Source organism: Lichenostomus cassidix, chromosome 2, assembly GCF_008360975.1.
Source record: "Lichenostomus cassidix isolate B80296 chromosome 2, HeHo_3.0, whole genome shotgun sequence".
NCBI lineage: Eukaryota > Metazoa > Chordata > Aves > Passeriformes > Meliphagidae > Lichenostomus > Lichenostomus cassidix.
In genome coordinates, this window is record NC_139482.1 from 55,881,654 (window position 1) to 55,907,794 (window position 26,141).

At 42.0% G+C, this 26,141-nt stretch overlaps 1 protein-coding gene across 1 annotated transcript in view; it reads left to right on the forward strand.

Moving 5' to 3' along the window:
* TNS3 (tensin 3) overlaps positions 1-26,141 on the forward strand; it is a 198,760-nt gene that overhangs the window by 42,406 nt on the left and 130,213 nt on the right. The window contains exon 13 of the mRNA XM_085051666.1: positions 2,904-3,008. Coding sequence (XP_084907792.1) covers positions 2,904-3,008 — 105 coding nt within the window. The remainder of the gene's footprint in view (positions 1-2,903; positions 3,009-26,141) is intronic.

Here is a 26,141-nt window from a genome sequence, read left to right on the forward strand (position 1 = left end):
TCTTCAGTTTAGCATAGAGATTCAGCCCTAGTTTTCTTGGACATGCTTCTGCTTTGAAGTTGGCCTGTAGGATATTCTGCATGCTTCCAAAATACTATTTTAATATGCTTAAGATTATTTGATAATTACTACTTGCAGTAAGAACTTAGGGTCATGCGGATCATTATGGTTTAATTCTGTTAATGAATTTGTTCTTAGTAATTTTATGGTGTCCCAAAAAGTATAGATTCAACCTGAGCCTAATTGAAAACCAAATTCTCTTAACTGTTTGTCTCATACATATTCCCATTCAGTGTCCTCAGTGTCCTGTGAATTGCATGTTTTCCTCCATTTTTTCCACAAGAGTTTGATAATTTAGAAATTTATGGCAGCAGCCAGGAAAACAGTTGGACAGAATCCAACTGAGCACAAAGATCTCCCTTAGCCTGTTAGAAAGTCACATAAGAAAACCAATTTTATAAATTAATTTGTCTAGCTTGTTCTAAATGTTTCTGGGTAGTAAATTCTTGAAGACAGGCCAGCTGACATGTCTAAAAAAGGGCCAAGAATTCTTCAAATTTCCCTTCCTTAGATGACAAATGAGAGGTGTGGATTTTTTAATTGGCTTCAAGCTGTTGGAAAGTAAGGTTTTAAGTAATTGGATATTTGTATTCAATTGCTTTCTGAGGAATTAAATGGCTAGGAAGGGCAGCTCACCTTTGTTACCGAACAAGTTATATTTCTTTAAGAAGTCTATGCAGCAGTCTGGGAAGATATTGAAAAACTCTTTAATTTTAGCACAATAGTGTATAATTCCTATATTTGTGGTTAATGCTTAGTTTTGCACCATACAGTGCTTAGTACAAAAACCAGAGATTAATGTGACCTTGTGTTAATTCTCTACATCTGTGACTAATAAGTGTTGCGCCAGCGAATGCTTCCTTATTTACTTATATTAGTGATTAATATGTACTAGCAGAGATCTTAGTTCTGAGAACAAGGACTGTATCAGAACATAGAATGATAAGAGAAGTACATTATTACCTGACCAGGTGTTTGAAATACTCTCGAGGAGAAAAGATTAATCAGAAAATCTGGAACCGTATCCAAATAAGTCCACAGAAATAATTAGCGTATATGCATGTATTCAGGAAATATGATGAATATGTACTAATTTATGGAATATAACCTGGTCTGTTAGGTTACTGGGGATACATGCTTTGAGGAGAAAAACCCATGCGTCCAGTGCTGCTAGTAGTGTTGGCTTGCTAACCTATAAGTTGGTTGGAGAGTTCATTTCCGAGATTTTGGTGACACCTTGAAATACTTATTTACAACTTCTGCAAAATGACTTTCACATCTGGAAATATTATAGAATAAATACAGGGTAACTCTAGTCCATCCTCCTGCTAAAAGCAGGCTCATTTGTGAGATCAGACCAGGTTGCCCAGAGCTTTGTCCAGTCAAATAATGAAAAGCTTCAAGGACAGAGTGCCACAGCCTCAGTGGGTGGGCTATTCCAATGTCTGACTGTCCTCACAGTGGATTTTTTCCTTATATTCACTCTAAATTTATCTAGATTCAAATTTTGCCTGATTCTTGTCCGTCTGCCTTGCTCCAACTTGGCTGTCTCCTCTATGTCCTTTAGGAGGCTGCTGTGAGATCCCTGTCAAGCCCCTCTCATCTCCAGACAGAGTAAGCCTAGTTCCTCAGCCTTTGCTCACAGGCAGTCTTTCAGTCCTGACCCTGGTCATGCTCCCCTGAATTTGCTTCATTTTATTAATATAATTCTTGTGTTCTGTAGCTTGAAACTGGACACAGTATTCTAGAACATAACTGACTGTGATGTTTTTAAGAAAGAATGCTGTTGCCGAGAATATAAGATCCCTGAATATTTAATAATAAAGATCATAAATCTGCCTTATTACAAGTGTCATCACAGAAACTCTTTGCAGATGGCTTTTTCTAGGCTGCACATAGAAGTACAGGACCATAGAATTACTGTCCTAATTGTAACTGTTTTTGTTTTAAAAGTCACAACATGTGCATAATACTGTTGCTTTAGAACAATTTACAGTAGGACTTGCTTCTGTAGACACAGCCAAAGGTTTGATAACTGAGGATTTCTTAATCTCCTAATCTAGATAGAGGAGAAAAGACAGTCTGTTTAGTTTATATCAGTATCAAAGCCAAGTTCAAGGTCATGAATTCTTGCTGCCTATGCTTTGCTTTTGAGTCACTGTACGATGCTTAAATTCCTCAATGTATCCATTTAAAACCTGAACATTATTTAATGCTATATTATGGGCACAAAACCATGGGCTACTGCTGAAAATTCCAGGTATGCTTGGCAAGGCATACTTAAATGCAGCGAAACACATTGAAAGGTAGCTGTCCAGGCTCAGGTTTTGCAGAGCTGGCACCTTGGGGGAGCTGGAAGGGACATGAAGTTAAAGTTTTCAGCTCTCCCTATTCATCCTTAGTGATAAATTCCTCTTGTATCAGAATAGTAATCTGTATGAATCAGAATGAAACCTGTAACAAAGACTAATTTTATCATTCCTTTAGTACCATCTCTTTATAGATACTCATTGTTTCATTCTCAAAAGCTCTTTATCATGTCTTACTCTGTAGGACTGGGTGGATCATCTGTGTTAGTTGTGTTTAGGGATCCAAGTTATCAGCCTACCTCATAAACAAAAAGCTCAAGAAAAAATTCTCTGAATGATAAATTAAGCTTTTTTTTTTAAAACTGCTTTATTTAGCATTTTTTCCCCTCTTGCTGCTTCTTACATTGCAGAATATGGTGTTTCCATTCAGGGAGCAAACTTCTGTCAGAAGGCCACATACATAAATCTGTGTGTGTATATAATGACATATGTGACTACGATAATTTTTGGTCTCAAACATATGTTTCATTTTAGGATGTGAACACCTTCAGAATGACCATGGAGTAATAGTTGATTACAATACATCAGACCCACTAATACGCTGGGATTCCTATGAAAATATGAACCCTGATGGGGAAGGTGAGTAATTTTGTTCCATTAGACCAGGACAAAACTTTTTGCAACTGTTCCAGAGTGTTTGAAAGAAGAAAGGAGACCTCATTTGCTTGAAGCTAATGACACTTTACTGATGAATTAAGTAGCTATGTACCCTTCCCTGTTTAGCATTAGTGGTTCTAATTTAGGAAAGAAGGCTGTAGAAGTTAAGTGAGATTCCTGTCAATACCCAGAATGAACTGAGATACAGCTGATTGATACAAATTACTTTATTACTTGTAAATTTGCCTAAAGACTTTTGTTCTTTGTTCAAAAGTTTTTAGTTGGAATTCTAATATAGAATTTTAAGCACAATAAAATTATATGGTGAGTTTGTAGCTTCTGGTTGCTATGTTATCTGGAGTATTTCAGAAGGTTCATTAGCCTGTTAATAAACAAACAGTGAATGATGTGCCTATTTGCAAATCTCTCCTCATAAGCATACCCAGGTTTTTTAGATTTTTTTCTGTAATCAGCTGGCACATATGAAAGATGAAAACCTCCAGTAGCTGCCTTCACATTCGGACTCCAGTGTGGATGCTGTCCTGATGTTTTTCTTGAGTGAATGGTGTGCTTTTAATGGATACAGTTTTCATATAAGGACTCAGAATGTTATGCCTGTGGCTTCACACCTCAGTACACATGCAAGCCTGACATTGTTGAAAGTAAAATCTTGAAACAAGGTATTGAATGGATGGCAAAATTCTTGTTTTTACACCTTTCCTGTTATGAAATGAAAGACACACAAAGCTAGGATACTTAAATAGCTGCTCTCTGGGTTGAGTTTCAATTGATTTTTATAATCAGTTGAAACTGATTTAGCATTGACCATCTAATGACCACATCAGTGAGGACAGAAACTTACTGTGAGCTTGACCTTTTTCCAGTGACTCACTCTTGTAATAGGAGCACAGCAGACTCTAATCTACCAAAAACTGGGGAAATATAGAGGGTGGAAAAAGAAGAGTCATTGTATGTGGCAGGTAGAGCACTCCACAGGGAGTCATCAGAGTTGGATGAGACTGTGGAGTGTTTTTAGAAGGAAGTAACATCAAAGAGACTGAATCTTGACTGAAGGTGATGTCTTAATTCCCACCCATGATGTTTCCCTGTAATTTATGATTCTTTTCCCTTCCTCCCCCTGCCATCCTTTCCCCCTTCCATTGTATATACCTAGCCCCCAACAATCAATGCATTGATGTCAAATATTTTTCTAATTGCTGAGATTGATTCCCTGGATGGATTTGACGTTTCCGTTGTCATGCATTCCATTGTATATAACTACACCAGTACAGGAAATTGAAAGCAGAGATAGATATGCAGGCAACACTTGGTTGGAAGATACAGAACTGTATGCTGCTTGTGTCTTCTAGAAGCATTGGTCAGAGACCATTCACAAGTACAATTAGCTTGCTTGCCTGCTGTTGAGATGTCATATATGCCACTTCATAGGTTTTTATATCTAATTCGAGTGCAGGATACTTTTTTTAATTGCCTGAGATAGAACAAAAATACGATGTGTCATAGATTTTAAGAGTTGCATTGTACATCTGCAAAAATATCACTTGAGTTGAACCTAGAAAATATAAGAATGGATGTATCCAGTTATTCTTTTCTCAAGTAAATATTTATTAGACAGACTGTTAACCCTGTGATATTCCATAATGGAATTGCAGGCAGAACAATGTCTCTGCGTAGGCTGGGCCAAAGATCTCGAGGAGCTAAAGCACATACACAGGGGACAGCTATATTTTTCTCTTAAGGGTGGGGTCTGTACTTAACACAAGTTAAGCTTAGTCTGCTGCTTAAGGTGTGCTGCTGCTGCTGAATATAGTGCCGTTAGGTTATCTTCTGTGTAAGATTTGTAAACACCAGGACAAGCTTCTCGTTATGGTTTGTGCAGATGTTCAGTATCATGCTTGTGCATTAAAAAAGCATACTGCGTCCTAGTTTTCACTACAGGTGAGAGACCACTAAGAGGAGATGCTGATTTCACATCCAGAATGTGATAAAAGTCAAAAACGTTAGAATCTGAGGCCTTTAGCTATAATCCTGAAGTCTGAGAGAGAATTTTTCCTGTACTTTAGAAAATATTATGGTGCAAGACATAGTGCATTTGAAAGTGCCTAACAGTAGTGACATGTTTAACGTGCCAGGAAGTCTTATTCTGTATGTGCCTTTTTCAGTTTTTCTTTACATTAAGTTAAACCCCTAGCCTTATGTATGAGCTGGTCTTCATGGTTTTACTTGTACCTGTTTTCTCACAAGAATTTCAGTAGGAATAGTATGAGATGTTAGTGTGACAGATTATTCATATATTACAGTTATACACCTTTTTGTTAATTTTAAGAAATATGGGCCTATGAAATTCCTTACCAAGGTGGTCAGGAAGGCTACAGCATGGCCTTGTGAACATGAGTTGCTTTGTAGATATATGTCTGTGGAATGGCTGTTTCCAAGTTGATGTGTTAAAATAGAAATCAGAAACAAGTAAGATAGTAGTATCTCTTTTGAAATGGTACAACTATTTGGCTCTATTACCAAAAGAACAAAAGATGGAAAGGCATGATAAAGGAAAAATTTACCCAAAGTGTCTGGATTTGCTGGCATGATACAGTATTATGAACATAAGCAATTGCCTTTTAAATGATCTTGAACTCTTTGTTAGTACGATTGTGTACATAGGTGTTGAATATAGCCAGGCTATGGACAGTTTGTTATCTGAATTTAGTTCCTTATTCCTCATTGTTAATATTCTTAAGGAATTTTTACAATTGGGAAGCAATAAATTTATGTGCTTTTCTTATAAATACTGTTTCTTTTCAGATCTCTTGGAAAGTGGTCCTCCATAATAGATGGAAAATTAGATAAAATTCTTAATTTTTAATTTGTATCTAAGTTCCTCTTCCTTGAGCAGTACATTAGCACAGAGGCTTCTGTTACATTGATTTGAAAGTATGTAATTAAGTGTAGGATTTGGAATCAGAGGAATCGATCTTCCTACTGCCATGTAGACGTCTGACATAGTTGCCATTGCTTTTCTCATGTTTTTAAAGTCAGGAAGGACCTTTGTGATAGGAAGGAACAGAAATTACTTTTGATCTTTGTGAGCACACCTATTTTTTTCTTACCATACAATAGATGGTAAGTATCACTTACCATACCATAGATGTGTATGGATTTACAAAAGGTTGTTCATTTGCTATAACAACAAGGTATAATGCCTGTGGCCATACATGTGTACTATCTTCCAAAATCTCTCTCTAAGACAAAATGACGAATAGTTTTGAAAAAAGCTCTCCCTGCCCCAAACCAATTGGATGAGGTAAATGGTAAAGGTTTTACTTGTCTTTTGTTGAGGTTTTTTTTTTTTTAGTATTCAATGATAATTTCCGGGATTATTACTTGGCATAGCGCATAAGAGATACTGTTATTAAACACTTCTCTCCTGCTGAGAATGCCAGTCATTTTTGAATAGCAACCATCAGTTTATGTGAAACCTGCCAGTGGATCCTGGTAAAAACTTCGGCTCGGAGGTGTTCTGAAAATTAAATCAGATTAATAAAAGAGGTACTAAAATAAAAATATATTAAAATAATATATATTGCCAAAGAACATATGATTTATGTTTATTTAGTAATTTTAATAAAAAAGGTGAATTATTGGAAGAACAAATGAATGCTTCTCTTCCTTTTGCACTGTCTAACTGCTTTATCTCAGGTCTATTCTAAGTATGTTGATAGCATGCTAAAATTATTCTAGAGAGAAAATGCCATTTGTGTTTGTGTCATTAAGTTGGTCGAGATACAGGATTTTAAAACTTTTCTTTAATAAAGAAAACTGGTAAACACAAAGTTTACTGTTGGCCAAAATAGTGTTTGTTTTGGTTTGAGTGAATTCAGTAGATTGGCAACAGAAATGTACATGGTTCTTGTTCAGTGTTCCATTTTAAGACATTTCACTTATTTTAACAACTACTATATCCCTCTGCACTCTTTTGTCTTCCAGCTCTGCAATCTGTGGAAAGAGAAGCACATGTACCCATGCTAGAAATTGCTTAAAATGACAAATGCAGGACTTTGATTCAGTCTTTACAAAGCAGACACTTAAGTTTCTTTCTCAACAGCACCTTGCTGTTTGTTTCCTAGCAAAGTATGTTTGCTTGCTCAGTGGCGTTTGATAATTAGAATGGAAATAGCTTTGGCAAAAAAATTATGTTTTTAATTTAATCCAAATAGTGTAGAGCTGAGTGAATCCAAGTTCCTATATTTCAAGAGTGTTACTTTACAAGTTTTCTAGCCTTTTGTAAATGTAATCAACAACAATCGGTCAAAAATTGCCAAATATTTATAAACTGGTTTAGTCCTGGTTTTTTTTTTTTTTTTCATAAAGGAAAGTATCTGAGAAATGTCTCCATGTAGGCAATAAATGTCTCCATGGAGGCAATAAATAGCCAACATTCTGATATGCACCCATGTCATGTGATGAGATGGGATGTTTGACTTTCATTGAAATTTTTTTCTCCTCTTCAACCCAAAGTAAATAGCTATTCAGTAGGGAGGTGCCCTCTTATGTCATTAAACACTTGTTTTTCCCAGAGGCCCCTTCAGTATTGCAAAACTCAAAGGCTGAGGCATAACTGCTTGGTTTTGGTACCTTAACAGGAATGCCCTCAATATCTCGTTTTGCCAGATTGAGAAGACCCACAGCAGCATACATTTTGAGGAAGGATTCTGCCAATCCTCGAGAGCCCCAGTGACTCCCTTCATGGAGTTGTTTTAATATTTGTAAGGCTAGAGCTTTTGGTATCCACTGCCAGCCATCCCTTGTAAACCAATTATCCTCTCTTTCTTCTTCTCCACTCTTTTAAATTATCTCAAACTCTTCTGGTGGAAAAGACAGTTTCTCTGGCAGTGGTGGAGCTACTGGGAGCAAATGGAGGATCTTAGAGGTTTCTGGGAGCAGTGCAGCTTTCCAAGCTTTTTCATTAGCCAGTTGATTACCTGTTGCTTTCTTTGAGCACCCTGTGTGATGTCCCATAACGTGTATTATTGCCACCCTTTTTGGTAAATTCACCACCTCCAATGGATGAGAAATTAAATTCTCATGAGCCAACGTTTTTCCCTTGCAGGTTAATAAACATCTTTCTTCCCATAATGTCTCAAATGCATGTATCACTCCATATGCATATTTAGAATCAGTAAAAATATTCACTATATTGTCCCAACATAGTTCATAGGCTCTCACAAGTGCATACATCTCTGCTGTCTGAGCTGACCACGTGGGTGGCAATCTGTTGTGTTCAACTAAGGGAAATTATGACGAGTTCTTTTTAGATGGTCAGAAACGTAGTGAAGTCAACTGAGACAGACTCTGTATCAGGAACTGTTTATTGATAAAAAAACCAAATTAAGGAAGTAACTGCCCCACTAAGGAGGGCTGGAAAAGATAAAAAAGGAGAGAAAATGGAAAAGGAACAGGTGGGGGAGAGAGAGAGAGAGGAGACAGAGAGGAGAAAGTGGGCGTTACCACCAGCAGAACCGGGGAGTGCTGGTCGACGACCCAGTAGCAGAGGGTGCAGTGCATGTGCTGCCTTTGTGGAGAGCCTGCACAGTGGTCGGAGAGGCGTGGTTCCACAGGTGTGGCTCCTGCACCGATGGACAGGGCTGGACATGCGGTGAGGGGCGACTGGGCAGAAGATGCAGGACCCTGTACAGCATTGCGGAGGGGAGCGGCGGTGGCAGAGGCAGATTGGAGGCACTCAGATGGACAGGGCAGGCAGCAGAGGCAGGGATGGGCAGACAGGGTTGGATGCAGATTGTTGGCCAGGGACAAAGGGAGGCAGGAACACATGGAGGCCAGGGCAGATGAAGGAGTAGGGCAAGCCAGGGAGCAAGCCAGTGAGTGGGCTCCCACTCAAAAAGCCTCAAAAGCAAATGGGCTCAGTCTCCAAAAAGTCTCCGGAGTAAGTCCCTCCCCCAGGCAAGCCCAAGGTGAACCCAAAGTTTGTGATGCAGTTTGCTTTTTTACTGCCTGGCCCCTCCCCAAGTCCGCCTGCTGACAGGAGGCCATTGGTCCAGTCTAGCCTCCTCCGTAGTTCATTGGTGGAAGCCTTGGGCCCTCTGATTGGATGAGCATCTCTGGGGTGTATACTGTTCTCCGTGAGGTGTTGGCAGGCAAAGTTACCCCAGAGACAAGGCTTCTCCTCATCTTCTAGCTGCCTCCTTTCACATGTGCTCCCCTTCTGACAACCTCTGACAACACACCTCTGACAACCAGTGTTGAGACAAAGCAGATATAAAATGGCTGTTCACACAATCTCCCCCCTTCTTTTAATTTTCTTCCATTAATGATAGTGTATCTTGCAAATTGTTTCCCCTCTACTGTCCTTGAAGACCCACCAGCAAACACATTCTCTCTCCCAGGCCAGGGAGTGCCCCGCAAATCTTCTCTAGCCCGGATCTGGATATCTATCATCTGAATGCAGTGCAGTCACGGGTTTCTCCCCAGCCCTGCTCTCTGGGGCCGCCCAAACAGGAGGCTGAGACAACCTCTCCGTGCTTTCCCCCCCTCATTTTTCAATTCTACATCTTCCTGTTCCACCAAACAAGATTCACACTGTAATAACTGAGCGCTGGTCATCTGCTTACAGGCTCTTTCAGTTAACAAAGCTTCAGTTTGGTGTGAAACTTTGACAGATATCTTCCTATTGTCATCCTTTGGGCCCCAGTTACCATCAAGGCCATGGCTGCACAACTCTGCAGACAATGAGTAGCCTCTGGCCACTGGATCTAGCAACTTCGAAAAATAAGCAACAAGGCTGCCGTGTTCCCCAAAAGCAGCTGCCAAATTCCCCAAAGCATGACGAAGCAGCACTTGCCCCTAAAGCTGCTTGCAAAATCCAATGCAGGTATTGGAACCTGCTTTTTCCCAGGCAGGAGACTTTAATTCTGAAATCAACTCAGACACCGAGACACTAACTCAGAGAGGACTGGAACCCCTTGGAGATTTGAAGCCCAGAAAACAACACAGCAGCTATCAGTTCTGCTTTTCCCAAAGGAAAAGTGGGACTGATTTTCTCCAAAAGCAGCTTGCAAACTCTTGCAGGACTCAAACCTGCAATTCTTTATAGTTGAGACTTGAACTCAATGCTCTTCAAAGCACATGAGCAAAACCATGCTCAAACACACCTTGCAAGACTCTAGCCTGCTTTTACAAGGAAACCTTGTTTTAAACACCTTGAAAGACTCAAACTTGCTTTTTACAAGGAAAAAACACTTTGCAGGACTCGAACACTTTGCAGGACTTTCTTCAGGAGACTTATTTGGAGAGTTTTTTGGGAAGCAGCCCTTAAAAACAAAGGAGTTCAGGAAGGGTGGGCATGCTTCAAAATAGAGTTCTTGAAGGCACAGGAACAGACTGTTCATCATCGAAAGAGTCGACAAGGTAAATGTCCAGCCTGGATGGGCAAGGAGCTCATGAAGGAACTAAGGAATAGCAAGAGGATGTATCATCTTTGGAAGGAGGATCAGGTACCTCAGGAAATATTTAAGGGGGTCGTTAGGGCATGTAGGAAAAAAATTAGAGAGGCCAAAGCTCAGTTAGAACTTAATTTGGCAACTTTTGTGAAGGATAATAAAAAATGGTTTTACAAATATACTAATGGCAAAAGGAAGGGTAAGAACAATCTCGGTTCTCTACTGGAAGCAGAAGGGAATTTAGTGACCACAGATGGGGAGAAGACAGAGATGTTTATCACCTTCTTTGCCTCAGTCTTTATCAGAAAGATGGTTTGTCCTCAGGACAGCTCTCCTCCTGTGCTGGTAGATGGTGTCTGGGAGCAGTCCAGAAGGAAGCAGTCAGAGAACTGCTGAGCTGACTGTATGTTCGTAAATCTATGGGACCAGGTGGGATCCATCCCAGGGTGATGAGGGAGCTGGCAGAAGAGCTTACGAAGCCACTTTTCGTCATTTATCAACAGTCCGGGCTCACTGGTGAGGTTCCAGATGACTGGAAGCTGGCCAGTGTGACCATTTACAGGAAGGGTAAGAAGGAGGATCCTGGTAATTACAAGCCAGTCAGTCTAACCTCAGTACTTGGTAAGGTCATGGAACAGTTTATTTTGAGTGCCATCACACAGCACTTACGTGATGGCCGGGGCATTAGACCGAGCTAGCATAAGTTTAGAAGGGGTGGGTCGTGTTTGACCAACCTGATCTCCTTTTATGACCAGGTGACCCACCTGGTGGATGTGGGAAAGGCAGTGGATGTTGTCTATTTGGACTTCAGCAAGGCCTTTGACACTGTTTCCCACAGTAAACTCCTGGAAAAGCTGGCAGCTCATGGCTAGGACAGGTGCACTCTTTGCTGGGTTAAGAACTGGCTGGATGGCTGGGCCCAGAGAGTGGTGGTGAACGGTGCTGCATCTAGTTGGTGGCCAGTCACTAGTGGTGTCCCTCAGGGATCTGTGCTGGGGCTGGTTTGGTTTAATATTTTTATTGATGTCATGGATGAGGGTATTTGATCTACTATTAGTAGATTTGCAGATGACACCAAGCTGGGGGCCTGTGTTGATCTGTTGGAAGATAGGAGGGCTCTGCAAAGAGACATAGAATGATTGGATAGATGGGCAGGGTCCAATAAGATGAAGTTCAAGAAGTCCAAGTGCTGAGTCCTGCATTTTGGCCACAACAATCCCCTGCAACGCTATATGCTGCGGACAGTGTGGCTGGACAGTGCCCAGGCAGAAAGGGACCTGGGGATACTGGTTGACAACCTGTCATGGTCCACTTATAAGCGGATGCAATATGGTTCATGCCAGCTATGATCTTGGAGTGCAAAAAGAAAGTAAGGCAAAATAATTCAACAAGTCAAGGGAGTTAAATTTCAATCCAAACAGGAACTTCATTAATTGTGCCCATAAAGCGGCCTGCAATAGAAAGAGAGAGAGAGGGAATAAAGGAAAAGATAGGGAAAAAAGGGGAGGAAAAAGGGGTTTATAGCTATCACCATGGGGTCCACAGACATCCGGCGTCTCCAGAGGTCCCAGTCCAGAAGGTGTTCCTCTGCCTCTGTCTTTGATCAGTGTGATCTCATGGTGGGGAAGATCTTCAAAAGTCAGCTGTTTCAGAGCAGTCTTTTATGCTAGTTGATACACCTGGTCCCTCGTTGCGACCTGCCTTTGCTCCCCCTTAATTGTTGTAGAGATATGCCAAATTCCACCTGGCAGGCCACACATGCCAAGAGAGGAGTGTCTGAAGTGTGGTTGGCTTTGGAGGTGGGTCCCATCCCCTTGCTCATGGGGTTCTCCTGGCGGCGGTGGTTGACTTGGGGTCTTTGAGGCTTTGCACATGCTTTGTTGGGGTATGGGTCTGTGGTAAATCCCTATCATTTCTGCTTCATGGATCTTTCCCAACAGTGGGTGGCAGGGAGACAGGTGCAAAACCTTCGTTCTGTACCAGCGTTGGCAGGCACAAAGCATTTGTTCCGTACCAGCTTTGGCAGGTACAAAGCATACCAGCTTAAGTCCTGCAGCTGTGGGTTCTGATGAGAAATGTTGAGACAGAACTTGAATCTTTGACTGACCCTTACACAGCCAACTGAATATGAGCCAGCATTGTGCCCTGGTGGCCAAGAAGGCCAATGGCATCCTGGCCTGTACTAGAAATAGTGTGGCCAGCAGGACCAGGGAGGTCATTCTTCCCCTGTACTCTGGTGAGGCACTGGTGAGGCCGCACCTAGAATACTGTATGCAGTTCTGGGCTCCTCAGTTCAGGAAGGACATTGAGACACTTCAACGTGTCCAAAGGAGGGCAATGAGGCTGGTGAAGGGCTTGGAACACAGGCCTGTGGCGGCTACTTCTGAAGTCATGACCAGAAGTGCTTTAAATGCCACAGGAAAGTTCTTTCAGTGGGGAGAAGGGCTGTTTTGAGCAACACAGGAGATGAATTTGGGCTTCTGGAAGTCGGCTCAGGCGAGGGGACGAGATGAGGTCTCTTCAGCTTTATTGGGGGTTACAAGGGGATAGAGAGTTTGGAGAGACATCTGAAGAGCCCAGAACAAAGGCTCTGCAACAGGTTATAAGGGTACATAACTGGGTGGGTTTACAAGTTTTCAGAACAAATAGAAAAGTGAATACAAGTAATTTACAGTCTAAATTTACCAATGTCTAACACTGAAATATGCAGGCGTCGAGTGGTTGGGGAGAGATAACGGCTCATACTATCTGTAATACTTTTCTGGGAGGTTGTTGGGATAATCCATTTCTTCTTCACTTTCTTCTGGCACTTCTCCCATTTCATCCCAATCCTCCACATTCTCAAAGGCACTGAGCTCTATCTCAGCTGCTTGGGCCGCAACACAGGCCCTATGAGGAATGACTGAGGGAGCTGGGGTGGTTTAGCCTGGAGAAAAGAAGACTCAGAGGAGACCTTATCACTCTCAATGACCTTAACACTCACTCTATGCCTACCTGAAGGATGGTTGTAGTCAGGTGGGGGGGGGTTGGTCTCTTTCTCCATACAGCAACTGACAGAACAAGAGGACACGGTCTCAGGCTGCACCAAGGGAAATTTAAGTTGGATGTTAGGAAAAGGTTTTTTACTGAAAGAGTGATAAATTTCTGGAATCATCTGCCGGGGGAGGTGGTAGAGTCACCGTCCCTGGATGTGTTTAAAAACAGATTGGATGTGGCACTCAGTGCCATGGTTTAGTTGAGGTGGTGTTAGGGCATGGGTTGGACTCGGTGATCTTGAAGGTCTCTTCCAACGTGGTGATTCTGTGATTCTGTGAATGTGCCTTTTGCCCCTGCCAGAGCACAGGGGAACCACACTTCTCTAAAAGCAGCTTGCAAACGACCAGTATACTTTACAGAGTTAGCCTCAGGATCTTAACCTGCCAATTTTGGTTTTTCATAACAAACCATCCAAAAAGGCAACTCACTCAGTAATTATAAAATTTGGTATATCCTTTATACCAAATCAAGTTTCTGAGGGTTCCTGTAGAAGGAACCCTAATCACTACAACAAACACTTTGTTTTAGCTTTTGCACCAAACAAACCAAAACTCCAAATCCTTGTGTACACCAAAGACTTTTGAATTTACCATGCACTTATATTTTCACTAGGCACCGATACTTAAAATCACTATTATAAACAGAAATTAATGCATTTCAAACCTATCCACCAATAGTGGTTGAATAAGGTGCACCTGCTCATAATTTTCACTCACCCGTTGAATAATTAAAGATCTTGTTGACAACTCCCTGCCTTTGGGATATAATTCAAAATGGATCTAGAGGCTCCTGGGTCTACTAGGAAACACACCTCATCCAGGCCCACCTTAAAAGTTATCAAGGGTTCCCATGTGGTGGGTCCCTGGTATAATGGGAGCCCCTGACATCCCTAACAATTCATTTGCATTCATCGCTGGATTTCCTCCTCCCGCGGATCCAGCTGGTTCTGCAGACATTCCTGCTTCCAGTGTCCCTCTGTCCTGCAGATAGCACACTGATCCCTTCCCAGCTGCTGCTTCAGTTGGCTTTCACTGCAGAGGCTGGAATATCTTTGCCATGTCCTGGTGGCTGGTCCTGTCCCCTCTGTCCTGGGGGTCTCCATGGGCCTGTAATTTTATTCCTCTGGGGCTGTAATATCTCTGCCATCACCTTTTCTTCATCCCTCCTTACAAACACTTGTTGCATGTTTTCTAACCAGTTCATCCAGGGGCTTTTTCTGCCCTTCCTCTAGCCTCCATCCCTGCTACTGCCTGTGGGTGCTCTTTCTCCCACAGTTTAAAATCATTCGTTTCTCCAGTGACCCAAACAAAATTCTTAAAAGAAAATCCTGATAATTCCACATAAAATCCACATTTTCCAGATATTTATTCTGCAGTCCCCCCCCTTCCCCCACCCAGTGCTCCCAAGTGGGCACGGCCAGCAGCACTATAGGCAGCCGGGGCATCCCGCAGCGTCATGGAGGCCAGGGGGCCACTGCTGCCCCTGCCCCGGGGGGTGGTGGGATCAGGGACCACCTGACGCTGAGCCCGCAGCTGTCCCACAGCCCCAGCTTGGCCCTGCACTTCCCCACAGGTCCCCAGGCCATGCTCCTGGTCCTGCACCTATATGCCCAGTCCTAATACTCCTTGCCCTAACCATATTTCACTGCACTCCCCTGTTGCCAAGACCACTTTTCAACTCCTTTTATTGGCCCCCTTTAGTCCTGGCAACGGGAGGGGGCTTTCTCTGAAAAGGAAAGTCCGGGCTTTCTCTTACAGCCTGGCTTGGGTGTCCATGTTCTTATATTTTGGGATCATACTCCCATTGCCAGGACTCCTTCCCATCTTTACTTGTGCTACCCTCCATGGGTGCCCTCTCAGGTTTTCCTTCCTTAAAGGACTCTCTGGGGCATTATGGGATCGTCATCCCTTTTTTGGGGGCCCCTTCCCAGCTTTACCCTTGCAACTCTCCATGGATGCCCTCCCAGGTTTACTCCCCAAAGTTTCCATTGTACTCACTGGTAAGATTTTCAGTAGTCCTTCCCTGTGGACTCTTCATGGACCCCCCTGGTCTGTTTCCTGGACAGTCACGGGAACCCAATCAATCACCTGGTGCCAGCCACCAGCGAAAGAAGCTGATCACCGAAACTGCGTGAGTTGCACTTTCAGCTCTGGTCGCTGCAGGCCGCCTCCAGACGGTGGAAATATTCTGGATGAGTCCCCATTTGTCAGGCAAATTAAACCACAAACACCAGAGGTTTATGTCCAAAAAGGACACAGAGGAGTCCTGTAACTTCATTCAGGAATAAAGGGAGAGGTGATGGGCATTTACCATGGGGTCTCTTAAATTACTAGAGGACACAGCTTCTGTTTATCCTTATTTCCTGGCTGCAGCGTCCTCTCTTTTTCACCATTGGCTGAGGTACTTGTGAGGTACAGACTTCCCGGAATGCCTAATAAAAACCCCCTTCTAATATACATCTCACCCTTCTTCTTCTCAGTGTATCTCTGTTCTTGTAGTTTATTAACACAGTCTTGGGCAAGTCAGTCAGTGGAATTCCTATGGAATTCCTTCCCATTGTTTCTTCTACCTCTCAGTATTGGCCTTATTTTACCAGCACACTCAGTTTGTTTGTAAGGACACTCCCTTCTCATTCCTTTCACTGGAGTCAGGCTATTCCTTGTACTCCTCTCAGCAAATACTCAGAAAATATTATTTGTATGAAGAACTTTTGTTCTTAAATCATTTAGGTACAGTATAAGTTTTCCACCAAATATACATAATTATGTTAGTATATGTTGTGATCTGGTGTTGACACAGAAGAGCAAAGAAAACTAAGTCTTTGTGAATAAGATGGGTCAAACTCAGAAAGGTTCAAAATATACCCCAAAACTTGATTAAAACCAAATGAGGTTAGATGTTGGTGCCAAAAAAATTGATGCACTTTATTTATTAGTAAAAGAGGCAAGGAGAAAGAAAGACAGAGAAAAGAAAGAAATTTTAAAAAGGTGTGTATGTGTGTGGCCAGGGTACAGGGAGAGTGACAGGATAGAAACATATCACCCTTCCGATTAAATCCATGTTCAGCTTTTAAGTTTTGAAGAACTGCATCTTGTGAATTAGGGAGTGCTTTAAGCACTTGAGTTGCTTTTCTTTGGGAGTTTTTAGTAGGCTTCTGCTTTTTGCCCTGGAGCAATGAATTGACCTTATCAGTTTTGCAAATAACATTTGCTCCTTTTACTCCAGTGATTTGAACTTCACTAACTGCTCAGTTTTTCAGTATCCCACTGCATTAATATTGACTGGATTTCAATTTCACCTGATTTATGGCTAAATTTTAATATTTCAGTAGCCATACATGGCACCATTTTTGTAGTAGTTTGGTGACTCATGCCAGTTTTAATTCAGGGTTGTGATTTGCCCCAATCGAGCCCAGAGACACTTCAGAGATCAAGTCAGAGAAGTGGGTATTTGCTTTATTTGATGCATCGAGTGTGGGGGAATTCTTTCCACCAAACACACACACCTCAGTACCTCCAAAGGCACAGTGTTATAGGTAAAATTCATTAATATTCATTACATTCTCCAGGATAGGAGTGGTTATACAAATTACTTCTCGTAAGTCATTAATATTATTAGTGATTTCTTGTGCTCAGTGGCAAAAGGATTCCTTTTGCCCCCTTTTATCTTGATAAGATTAAGGGAATCCACAAGGCCAGAATTGTTATCAGCCTTCAGCCCTGGACGGGCGCCGTGCTGGTGGAAGGGGCAAAAGATCAAAGAAATAAGGATGGTTGAAGTCTAAATAGATTTGGGTTATCTATTTGACCACTCCTTTCTTAGTTGACATGTTACTTCCTTGTTATCAGATCTTAATGTAAACGTTTTGCTCCTTATCAGAACAGTTTTGTTACATTCTTTCAGTTCCTCCAGTGTACACAACAAAGAAGATCTGTTATACAACCACATTTCAGAGAATGTTACGGGTTTAATACCGTTACAAACTGGTTTAAACACAGAAAAACAAAGAAAACTAAGTCTGTGGATAAAATGGATTGAACCCAGAAAGGTTTAAAATATACTCACACAACGTGATTAAAACCAAACGAGGTTAGATATTAGTACCAAAAAATTGATGTATTTTATTTAATAGTAAAAGAGGAAAAGAGAAAGAAAAAGAAAGAAAGAAATAGAAAAAGAGTTGTGCCTGCGTCACTGAATCTGTGGGGAAAAGAAAAGCTCTCCAACAACATTTTTAATGTTAGAGAGTCAAGGCATTACTTTATTATCTAGCCAGGATGTTGTTCTGGCCAGGACGTACCACAGAAGTCATCTCTTCCACACATAGCCCGGGTGTGCAGAGAGAATCATTGTATCCTGTATCAAGCTCAGGATACACTTGAACATCAAGGTTGTTAAATGATATTAAACCAAACTTGCACAATGATAACACGTTAGAGTGGGGAGAAGGATGAATTTCTGCTTCCTTTACCTCCCTTTGGAAATTTTTATATTTTTGCTAGTTAGGTTTATTTTGCAACATAACCAGTTCTGTTGCCCTTCTCTGCAAGCAGGCAGAGCTTGGTTTTGACATCTCCTCTAAACCAACTCCTCTGGCTGCCTGAAACAGCTCAGCCAAGCAAACACACCCAACAGCATTTAAAATAATACCCAATTGGTGCACACTCAAATCAGACATTTAAAAGTTATGTTTTAACACTTATTCCAGATCTTTTTATATGATTTTGTGAGCTCTTTCCAGGACTTCAAATTTGCTACTGAAAAACGACATCTTTAACAATAACTGGTTCTTTTGTCCCGGCAGTTTCTTGGAGTGGGGCTTGAATTACCCCTCCCCCTTTTTGCTTATTCCTTTATTTTACTTTCTGTAAATTTAGATTATTTTTCAATTCACAGAAAAATATGATCACAAATAGCAGATACACACATACAGAGGTTCTAAAGGGATACTTATAAGAATGCGCAGAGAAACAGCACACACAAAGATTCCACAGGCATTTAAAACATATTTAAACACTAAACTAGTTACTTTTAATTTCATGGGCATCCCCGTATAGATTTAAACACAAACAAAATACAAGTTAACAGGTAATTTGAACACACACAGTACACGCACACACATTCAAAAATTCAAAAGCACCTGAGCACTCTGCTCAAAAACAAAGCTTTTCACAGTAACCTCGGCAGGAGACTTGAACTCCAAAATAGGCAGGAGACTTGAACTCCAAAATACTTTGCAATTGGATTTTAATGCAAACAGGAGACTTAACCTCCAAAATATTCTGCAATTGCATTTAATCTAAGTAAGAGACTTTAACTCCAAAAGACTTTGCAATTGTGTTTTAGCTAGGCATCGAGACTCAAACTCGAAACTACACGGTGGCTAGTGATTCACCCCAATCGAGCCCAGAGACACTTCAGAGACCAAGTCAGAGAAGTGGGTATTTGCTTTATTCAGTGCACCGGATGTGTGGGGAATTGTTTCCACCAAACACACACACCTCAGTACCCCAAAGACACAGAGTTATAGGTAAAATCATGAATATTAATTACATTCTTCAGGATAGGAGTGGTTATACAAATCATTTCTCGGAAGTCATTAATATCATTAGCATGTGCACCACGCATGCTCCTGGTGGTCTTTGGATACCCCCAAAGCCCCCTCCACGGTGACGGTCCTCCATGGGATGATTCAGCGGTTTCTGTGCTGGTTTCAAATGCATACTTAGCCGATAAGCCATCAGGCCAGAGCTGTTACCTACAATTTGAATTTGAATTAAGAGTTCAGCCTTCAGCCCTGGCGGCCACAGACAGGCGCCTGTGCTGGTGGAAGGGGGGGCAAAAGCTCAGAGAACCTTTCTCAATCCCCCCTTTTCTTTTGTAATTTGTAATTCTTTAGAAATCTTGTATGTCATGGAAGTAAATACCTTTCTCTATTTTATATCTAAGTTTATACTTTTGCCATTGAATATAAGCATCGCAATTTCAAGTACATAATATCATAAAACAATAACTACTATTGCAGACAGTAAATAACAATGCAATAACACAAATAACTATTACATACATTTGTTTAAGTTAGGATTAACATAATTACAACGGCTTGTATTTATAACTGTACATACTCTTTCTCTTTTGTCATACAGCAAATCTATAGTTAATTGTGAGATGCTCTTTATCTCGATTTGCTGTGCTTTTATGGCATCTGCAGTAGCATTCATTATGCTCTCTACAATGGTAGAAACATTCTTCTTTAGTTTACTTACTTCGGGCCAGGGTATAAACTACCTGGCAAAACTGAAAATTGGTGGGTTTATATATTAGTATAAGCTTTGTTAGTTGAGGAACAACACTACTGGTATTTTGAAGAAAAAGAAGAAAGACAGAATCTATAGAAATTTTAAGAGGAATGTTAATTCTTTTGGCTTTCTTGGGCCTTCCATCCCCTAGCAAGTTTCTTTGGAGTCAGGGATGGTGAAAATTGGGCACTGCCTCTGCTGTGTGCATGGCTGGCCCCACTATAGGGCTGGGCTTGGAGCTCTGTGCAGCACTTCCTCTGCTGTGTCCATGACTGGACCTCACTGCAGGGCTGGGATGCTCTGGGGGGCGAGGTAAGGAGCAGTTCACTGTCTCACCGGGCAAGGCCTGACCTGTCCCTTTCCCACACACCACACACACAGGCATTTTGAAGTGTTGCAGAGACATTAATTTTTCCAGTTTTGGCAGCTCACATCATGGCTTCAGACAGTGATCAGGACCACTGATAGCTTTTCTTGCTTGAAAAATGGGGTACTTTTCTTCCTCACCTTGGTAGAATTTCTAGCAAACAGAGCAGAAGGGAAAGAGGAAAGCATAAAGGATAACTAAGACTCTCATACTGTTAGTTTTTGCTTGTGATCCATTAGGCTATCTTTTCTCTCTTTTTCAGTCTTTTGTGTTACTCTCCGTAAATCTAGATTATCTTTCAATTTACAGAAAAAATATGCTCACAAATATTAGCCACTCACATAAATCAACAGACGTTTAGGATCCTTTTATATGATTTTGCGAGCTTTTTCTAGGACTTCAAATGTGCTACTGAAGAATGGCACTTTTAACTGCTATTTTAAATTTAAAAATATCTTTTAAATTGCAGACCCCAAAGCTTGGCAGATTAGTCTATTACTTTTAGCGATTTTTCAAAGGCAGTATTTTCTTTTTGTGGGGCTTAGCATTCTTAAACACTGGACAAACAAATATGCATTAAACAGCAACAGTTATAAATACTTAGTAGAATAGCCAGCCATCCTTTTGAAACCTTTTCATTTTAATATGAAATTATTTTGTTATTGTTATATTTCAATTTTCACAAATTTAGATTTAAGCTCATATAGCTTTGTCTCTTTTTTTTTTTCTGGCTTACTTACCCCTTTGCATCTGAAGCCATACTTGCCATTACAATTATTACAAGGTTTTGCTAGGATAGCTGACTGTGGATAACACTATTCTGGAAATACAAAAAGCCAAAACCATTTAATGTGTTTCATTTTGGCGTTGCAGCTTTTAACCGATTTACTGCATATTATATTGTCCAATATTGTTCTTTTGTGTCCTCTTCGTCTGGAGTTTCACACTGGAGAGGAGTCTCTGGCTGTAGAACTCACAGTCTTGAGGGAAGTTAGCAGTTCTTTTGCTTCTGTGGCTTGAGTGGTTCCTTGTCTTACACAGCTTTTTGTCTGATGAGGACACACTGAAGGATGTTAAAACAAACTTGCACAGTGATAACACATTAGAGTGGGAGAAGGATGAATTCTTGCCTCGTTTAACTCCCCATTGGAAATTCTTTTAATAAGTGAGAAATTAAAATTTAATAAACTTCCTTTTTTTTCTTATAATTTCTTAAATGCATATATTACTCCATATGCATATTTAGAATTAGTAAAAATATTCACTATTTTGTCTTGATATACTTCGCAAGATTTTATAAGCACTTACAGCTCTGCTGCTTGAGCTGACTATGTGAGAGGCAATGTTTCACTTATTTTAACTTCCTTTCATTAATGATAGTGTATTTTTCAAATTGTTACTCTTCTAGTACTTTTGAAGTCTCACTACTAAATACATTTTTTCCCCAGACCAGGGAGTGCCTCGCGAATCTTCCCTAGCCTGGGTCTGGAGATTTATCACCTAAATGCTGTACCGTCATGGTTTTTTTTTTTTTTTTTTTTTTAAATACTCTTGTTTTACTAGACAAGATTCACAGTACAATAACTGCACTGGTCATCTACTCAGATGTTCTTTGAGTTAATAAATCTTTAGCTTGGTGTGAAACTTATGAGGTATATTCCTATTGTCAGCCTTCGGGCTTCATTTACCATCAGAGCTTTGGCTGCACAACGTGCAGACAGCACAGCCAGCCTCTGGCTACATTCTGAGACAATCAATGGCCGCCAGCCACTGGATTTGGTAACTTATAAAATTAGCATCACTCCACCGTGTTCTCCAAAAGTGGCTGTCAAATTCTCAAAGCATGGGGAACAACACCTTTTTTTTTTTGCAAAAGTTACTTGCCATGACAACCAACCATACAGAAAGGACTGAACTCTCTTGGGGATTTGAATTAAGCACACATTGTCACGTTCTTGGCTGCTTGAACAGCCCGGATGGTGGCTCAGAGACACACCTTGTCTCTACCTTCTCCTCAGCGGTTCTAAAATTTTTTCCTCTGCAGCAGTTAATTTGCATTTTTTTCTAAGGCAATTTGGCTGGCTGCTTGAAGGGTAAAGAATTTGAATTAAAAGCATTCGAGCAAACCTTTGTTCAAAAACCAAAACAGCAACTCAGAGTAACCCAGGCAGGAGATTTTAACCTTGAAATAGTTAATTACAAAATTTGGTATATCTTTTCTACAGACATTTTTGCTTTCAGTGTCTCTTTGGCATCACTTTTGCTTTTGCCTTCTTTTATCTCTTCTTACATACATTTGCAGTATCTTTCTAACCAGTTTCTTCAGGGCTTATTCAGCCTTTCCTCCAGCGCCCACCCGCACTACTGCCTGGGGGTGCTCATTGTCCCACAAAGTCATTCTGGTGACCTAGACAGAACTCTTAACAGACAATCCACATTTTTAAACATTCCCTCTGCAGTATCCAAACGCAGCCCTTCCCCCTCCTAGGCTCTCAGCAGGCAAGGCCAGCAGCACCACAGGTGATCGGTGTGTCCCACAGCCGCCCTGCCCCAGGGGCTGTCAGGGTCAGGGACTGCCTGGTGCTGAGCTCACAGCTGTCCCACAGCTCCAGCTCGGCTCCGCACCTCCCCTCAGGCCCCCAGCCTGTGCATCCAGCCCTGCACCTCTGCGCTCGCTCCCGCCGCTCTGAAAGGGGAGGATACAGGGAACTGCAGCTCGCCCTGGGTCAGCTGCCAAAATTTTAGGCAAGATGGGGGAGGGTCCCGAAACACCTCTCCTCCCTTCTTTTTCCTTCCCCCTTACTCTTATTTAATTGCAAGCTCCATCTACTACAACATTCTATACAACTATATTTCAGCAGCTACACACAGGAGTTCTAAAGAGGTACTTATTAGATTCAATTAGTTATTTTTATCTCGCGGGCGTCCCCGCATAAATTTATATGCCGGCAAAAATACCAATTAACACAGGTAAAATTTTGCACACACAGTACATGCACACACATTAAGTTTCAGAAGCACCCGAGCAAATAGACAATATCACTTCCTCTCACAATTAATACACGCGCACTAAGTTTAAGTTTCACAACGGTTTCCACACACAAAACACTGAATTTTAATGGCAAAATCAAATAGAGCAATATTAGAAAGGTGTTGGGGTCTGAGTGTTTTCAATTCAGCAGCTAAAATCTTTCCCTTCAATAATATAATCAGCTCCCCCTCCAGATACTCCAAACCAACGGTTTATATATGATTTATACTCATTCACTCTTTACCACTTGCTTTGCTTTTCTCTGGCCGTTTCTGTCGCCAGAGAACGGAAACGCAGATGCAACTCCACTCTCGCTTCCTGTCGGAGACACGTCTCATTCATTCACACTCACACAGTAACAAAACAATGACACAGTATCACAGTAACAAAATAATGACAGACAGAACAAAGATCACAGTATGATGGTGTAGTACAGTGGGATCCAACCCCTTAAAGGTACCTTTCACTATAGCGGGGTCCAACCCTTAAAAGTACCTTTTCTTGACAGCGGGGTCCAACCCCGGGGGTCCAACCCCTTGCCCGGGACTAATTTCGGGAGACCCAGTCTCCACCTACCCTCGGGGACTAGCACCCCGTACCTGCAGGCATTTATTTTAAAAGTAGCAAATACCTTAATTTGGTGCAGATGGTCCTTAGTCTACTCCCGCCGTGAGCCAGAGGACAGCTGAGCTCCCCCTGAAAATTCAGGGTCGCGACTGGGAGGTCTGCCTACCCCAGGATCAGGCAGCCGAGCAGAGTCAGGGTCCCATCTGGAGTGCCAGTTTGATTCGCCCCAATCGAGCCCAGAGACACTTCAGAGACCAAGTCAGAGAAGTGGGTATTTGCTTTATTCGGTGCACCAGATGTGTGGGGAATTGTTTCCACCAAACACACACACCTCAGTACCCCAAAGACACAGAGTTATAGGTAAAATCATGAATATTAATTACATTCTTCAGGATAGGAGTGGTTATACAAATCATTTCTCAGAAGTCATTAATATCATTAGCATGTGCACCACGCATGCTCCTGTTGGTCTTTGGATACCCCCAAAGCCCCCTCCACGGTGACAGTCCTCCATGGGATGATTCAGCGGTTTCTGTGCTGGTTTCAAATGCATACTTAGCCGATAAGCCATCAGGCCAGAGCTGTTACCTACAATTTGAATTTGAATTAAGAGTTCAGCTTTCAGCCCTGGCGGCCACAGACAGGCGCCTGTGCTGGTGGAAGGTGGGGCAAAACCCAGAGAACCTTTCTCACTAGATATTGAGACTTGAACTCGAAACCACTGGGCACCGAGACTCTTAACTCAGAACTGAGACAATCTGAGACTTGAACTCGGAAACACAGGAAGATGACACTGAGACTTGAACTTGTAACCAAGGCAACCGAGACTTTAACTCACAGACACAGGAGGCCGGCACCAAGACTCAAACTAGGAAACCGGGACAACATACATACATCACTAGTGATTTTTTCAGTATCTAATTAAACTGTCACCCTTGTATTTTACCCCAAAGTAATGCCTTAAACAAAAACATGAGATCTTGTGTTGGACTCACCAGACTCTGGGGACTGAGAGGTCTCTCCGGATGAAATCTCCGAGTGCACTGGGGGGAGACTCACGATCCCGGAATCCGTGGAGTGATCAACAGCTTCGTCCCATCTGAGTCGCCAACAATTGTCACCGAATCTGCAGGAAAAAGAAAAGCTCTCCAACAGCATTTTTAATGTTAGAGAGTCAAGGCATTACTTTATTATCTAGCCAGGATGTTGTTCTGGCCAGGATGTACCACAGAAATCATCTCTTCCACACATAGCCTGGGTGTGCAGAGAGAATCATTCCAGGATACACAACTTTTACTCGATTTCTCAGATATTCTATGCAGTAAAAATACATAGGGAAGCATTGGGTCAGTGTTTATTGGTCCAAAGTTGAGCAAACTCCCGATATTCAGTATCTCATTGGATCCGAATTTCCTTGCCTCTGATGCTAATTAGATTCTTCATTCTTCAGTTTTTCTTATCAGTCCTTTCCGAGCCAGGATGTCTTCAGCCCTGCTAGAGGTGGCATCTGGGGTAGCCATTTGTGATAGCCACCATATCCTGAGGATGTCCCGCGGGTGTTCTGTTAATGGATTTTATCTTTCTGGTTATCTTCGGGGTCACTCCCAATCTGTTGATATGCTGAGTCCACCAGACTGGTAGAACAATGGTAGAACATCATCTGGTAGAACAATGCCCTGAAAGAAACCTAAAATTCCTTTTTCCAGGGAAAAGACAAACAAAACCTTTGACTAAAGTTATACAAATGTTTTAATCTGATATATTTTCCAACACATGGGGGATGGGGGACAGGGAGAGAGTGGCAGGGGTTAGGTAGAAACAAATCACCCTTCCGGGGGTCCCAACGACGTGTCGTTGCTCCCTTCCATCTGGTCTCCCCTCCATCCCCTCGCCCTGGGTGTTGAGGGTCCCCTGCCACCAAGCTGAAAATAATAGAATCCAGTGGATTAATATATGTTTTGGGCAGGTGGGAATGCCCACGTACCTAAGTCTTGGCACTGTCCCTTGCAACACTGTGGATTAGTTGCATCATCTCTGGTGCAGGGTCTGGGGACCCCTTTGGGGCCACCTTTGATGGGCCATGACACACCCTTGGCTGTCCTTCATGTGGATAAGCTTTCCCCAGGGTGCACGGCCCTACAGCTGAGCCAGTCTGTGCAGCCAAGGACGGGCGTTCACTGCCTCTGACCAGACACTTTTTTACTACACACCCAAAGTCTCTCTTCCTCCCACCCTTTGGTGCGGAGCCGGGGTGGGGGGGGGGGTGGGTGGGTGGTGTGAGCCTGGCAGCTGAAATCCCTGGGGCTGTGGTCTCCACCCCGAGGGTGCCAAATGTGATGC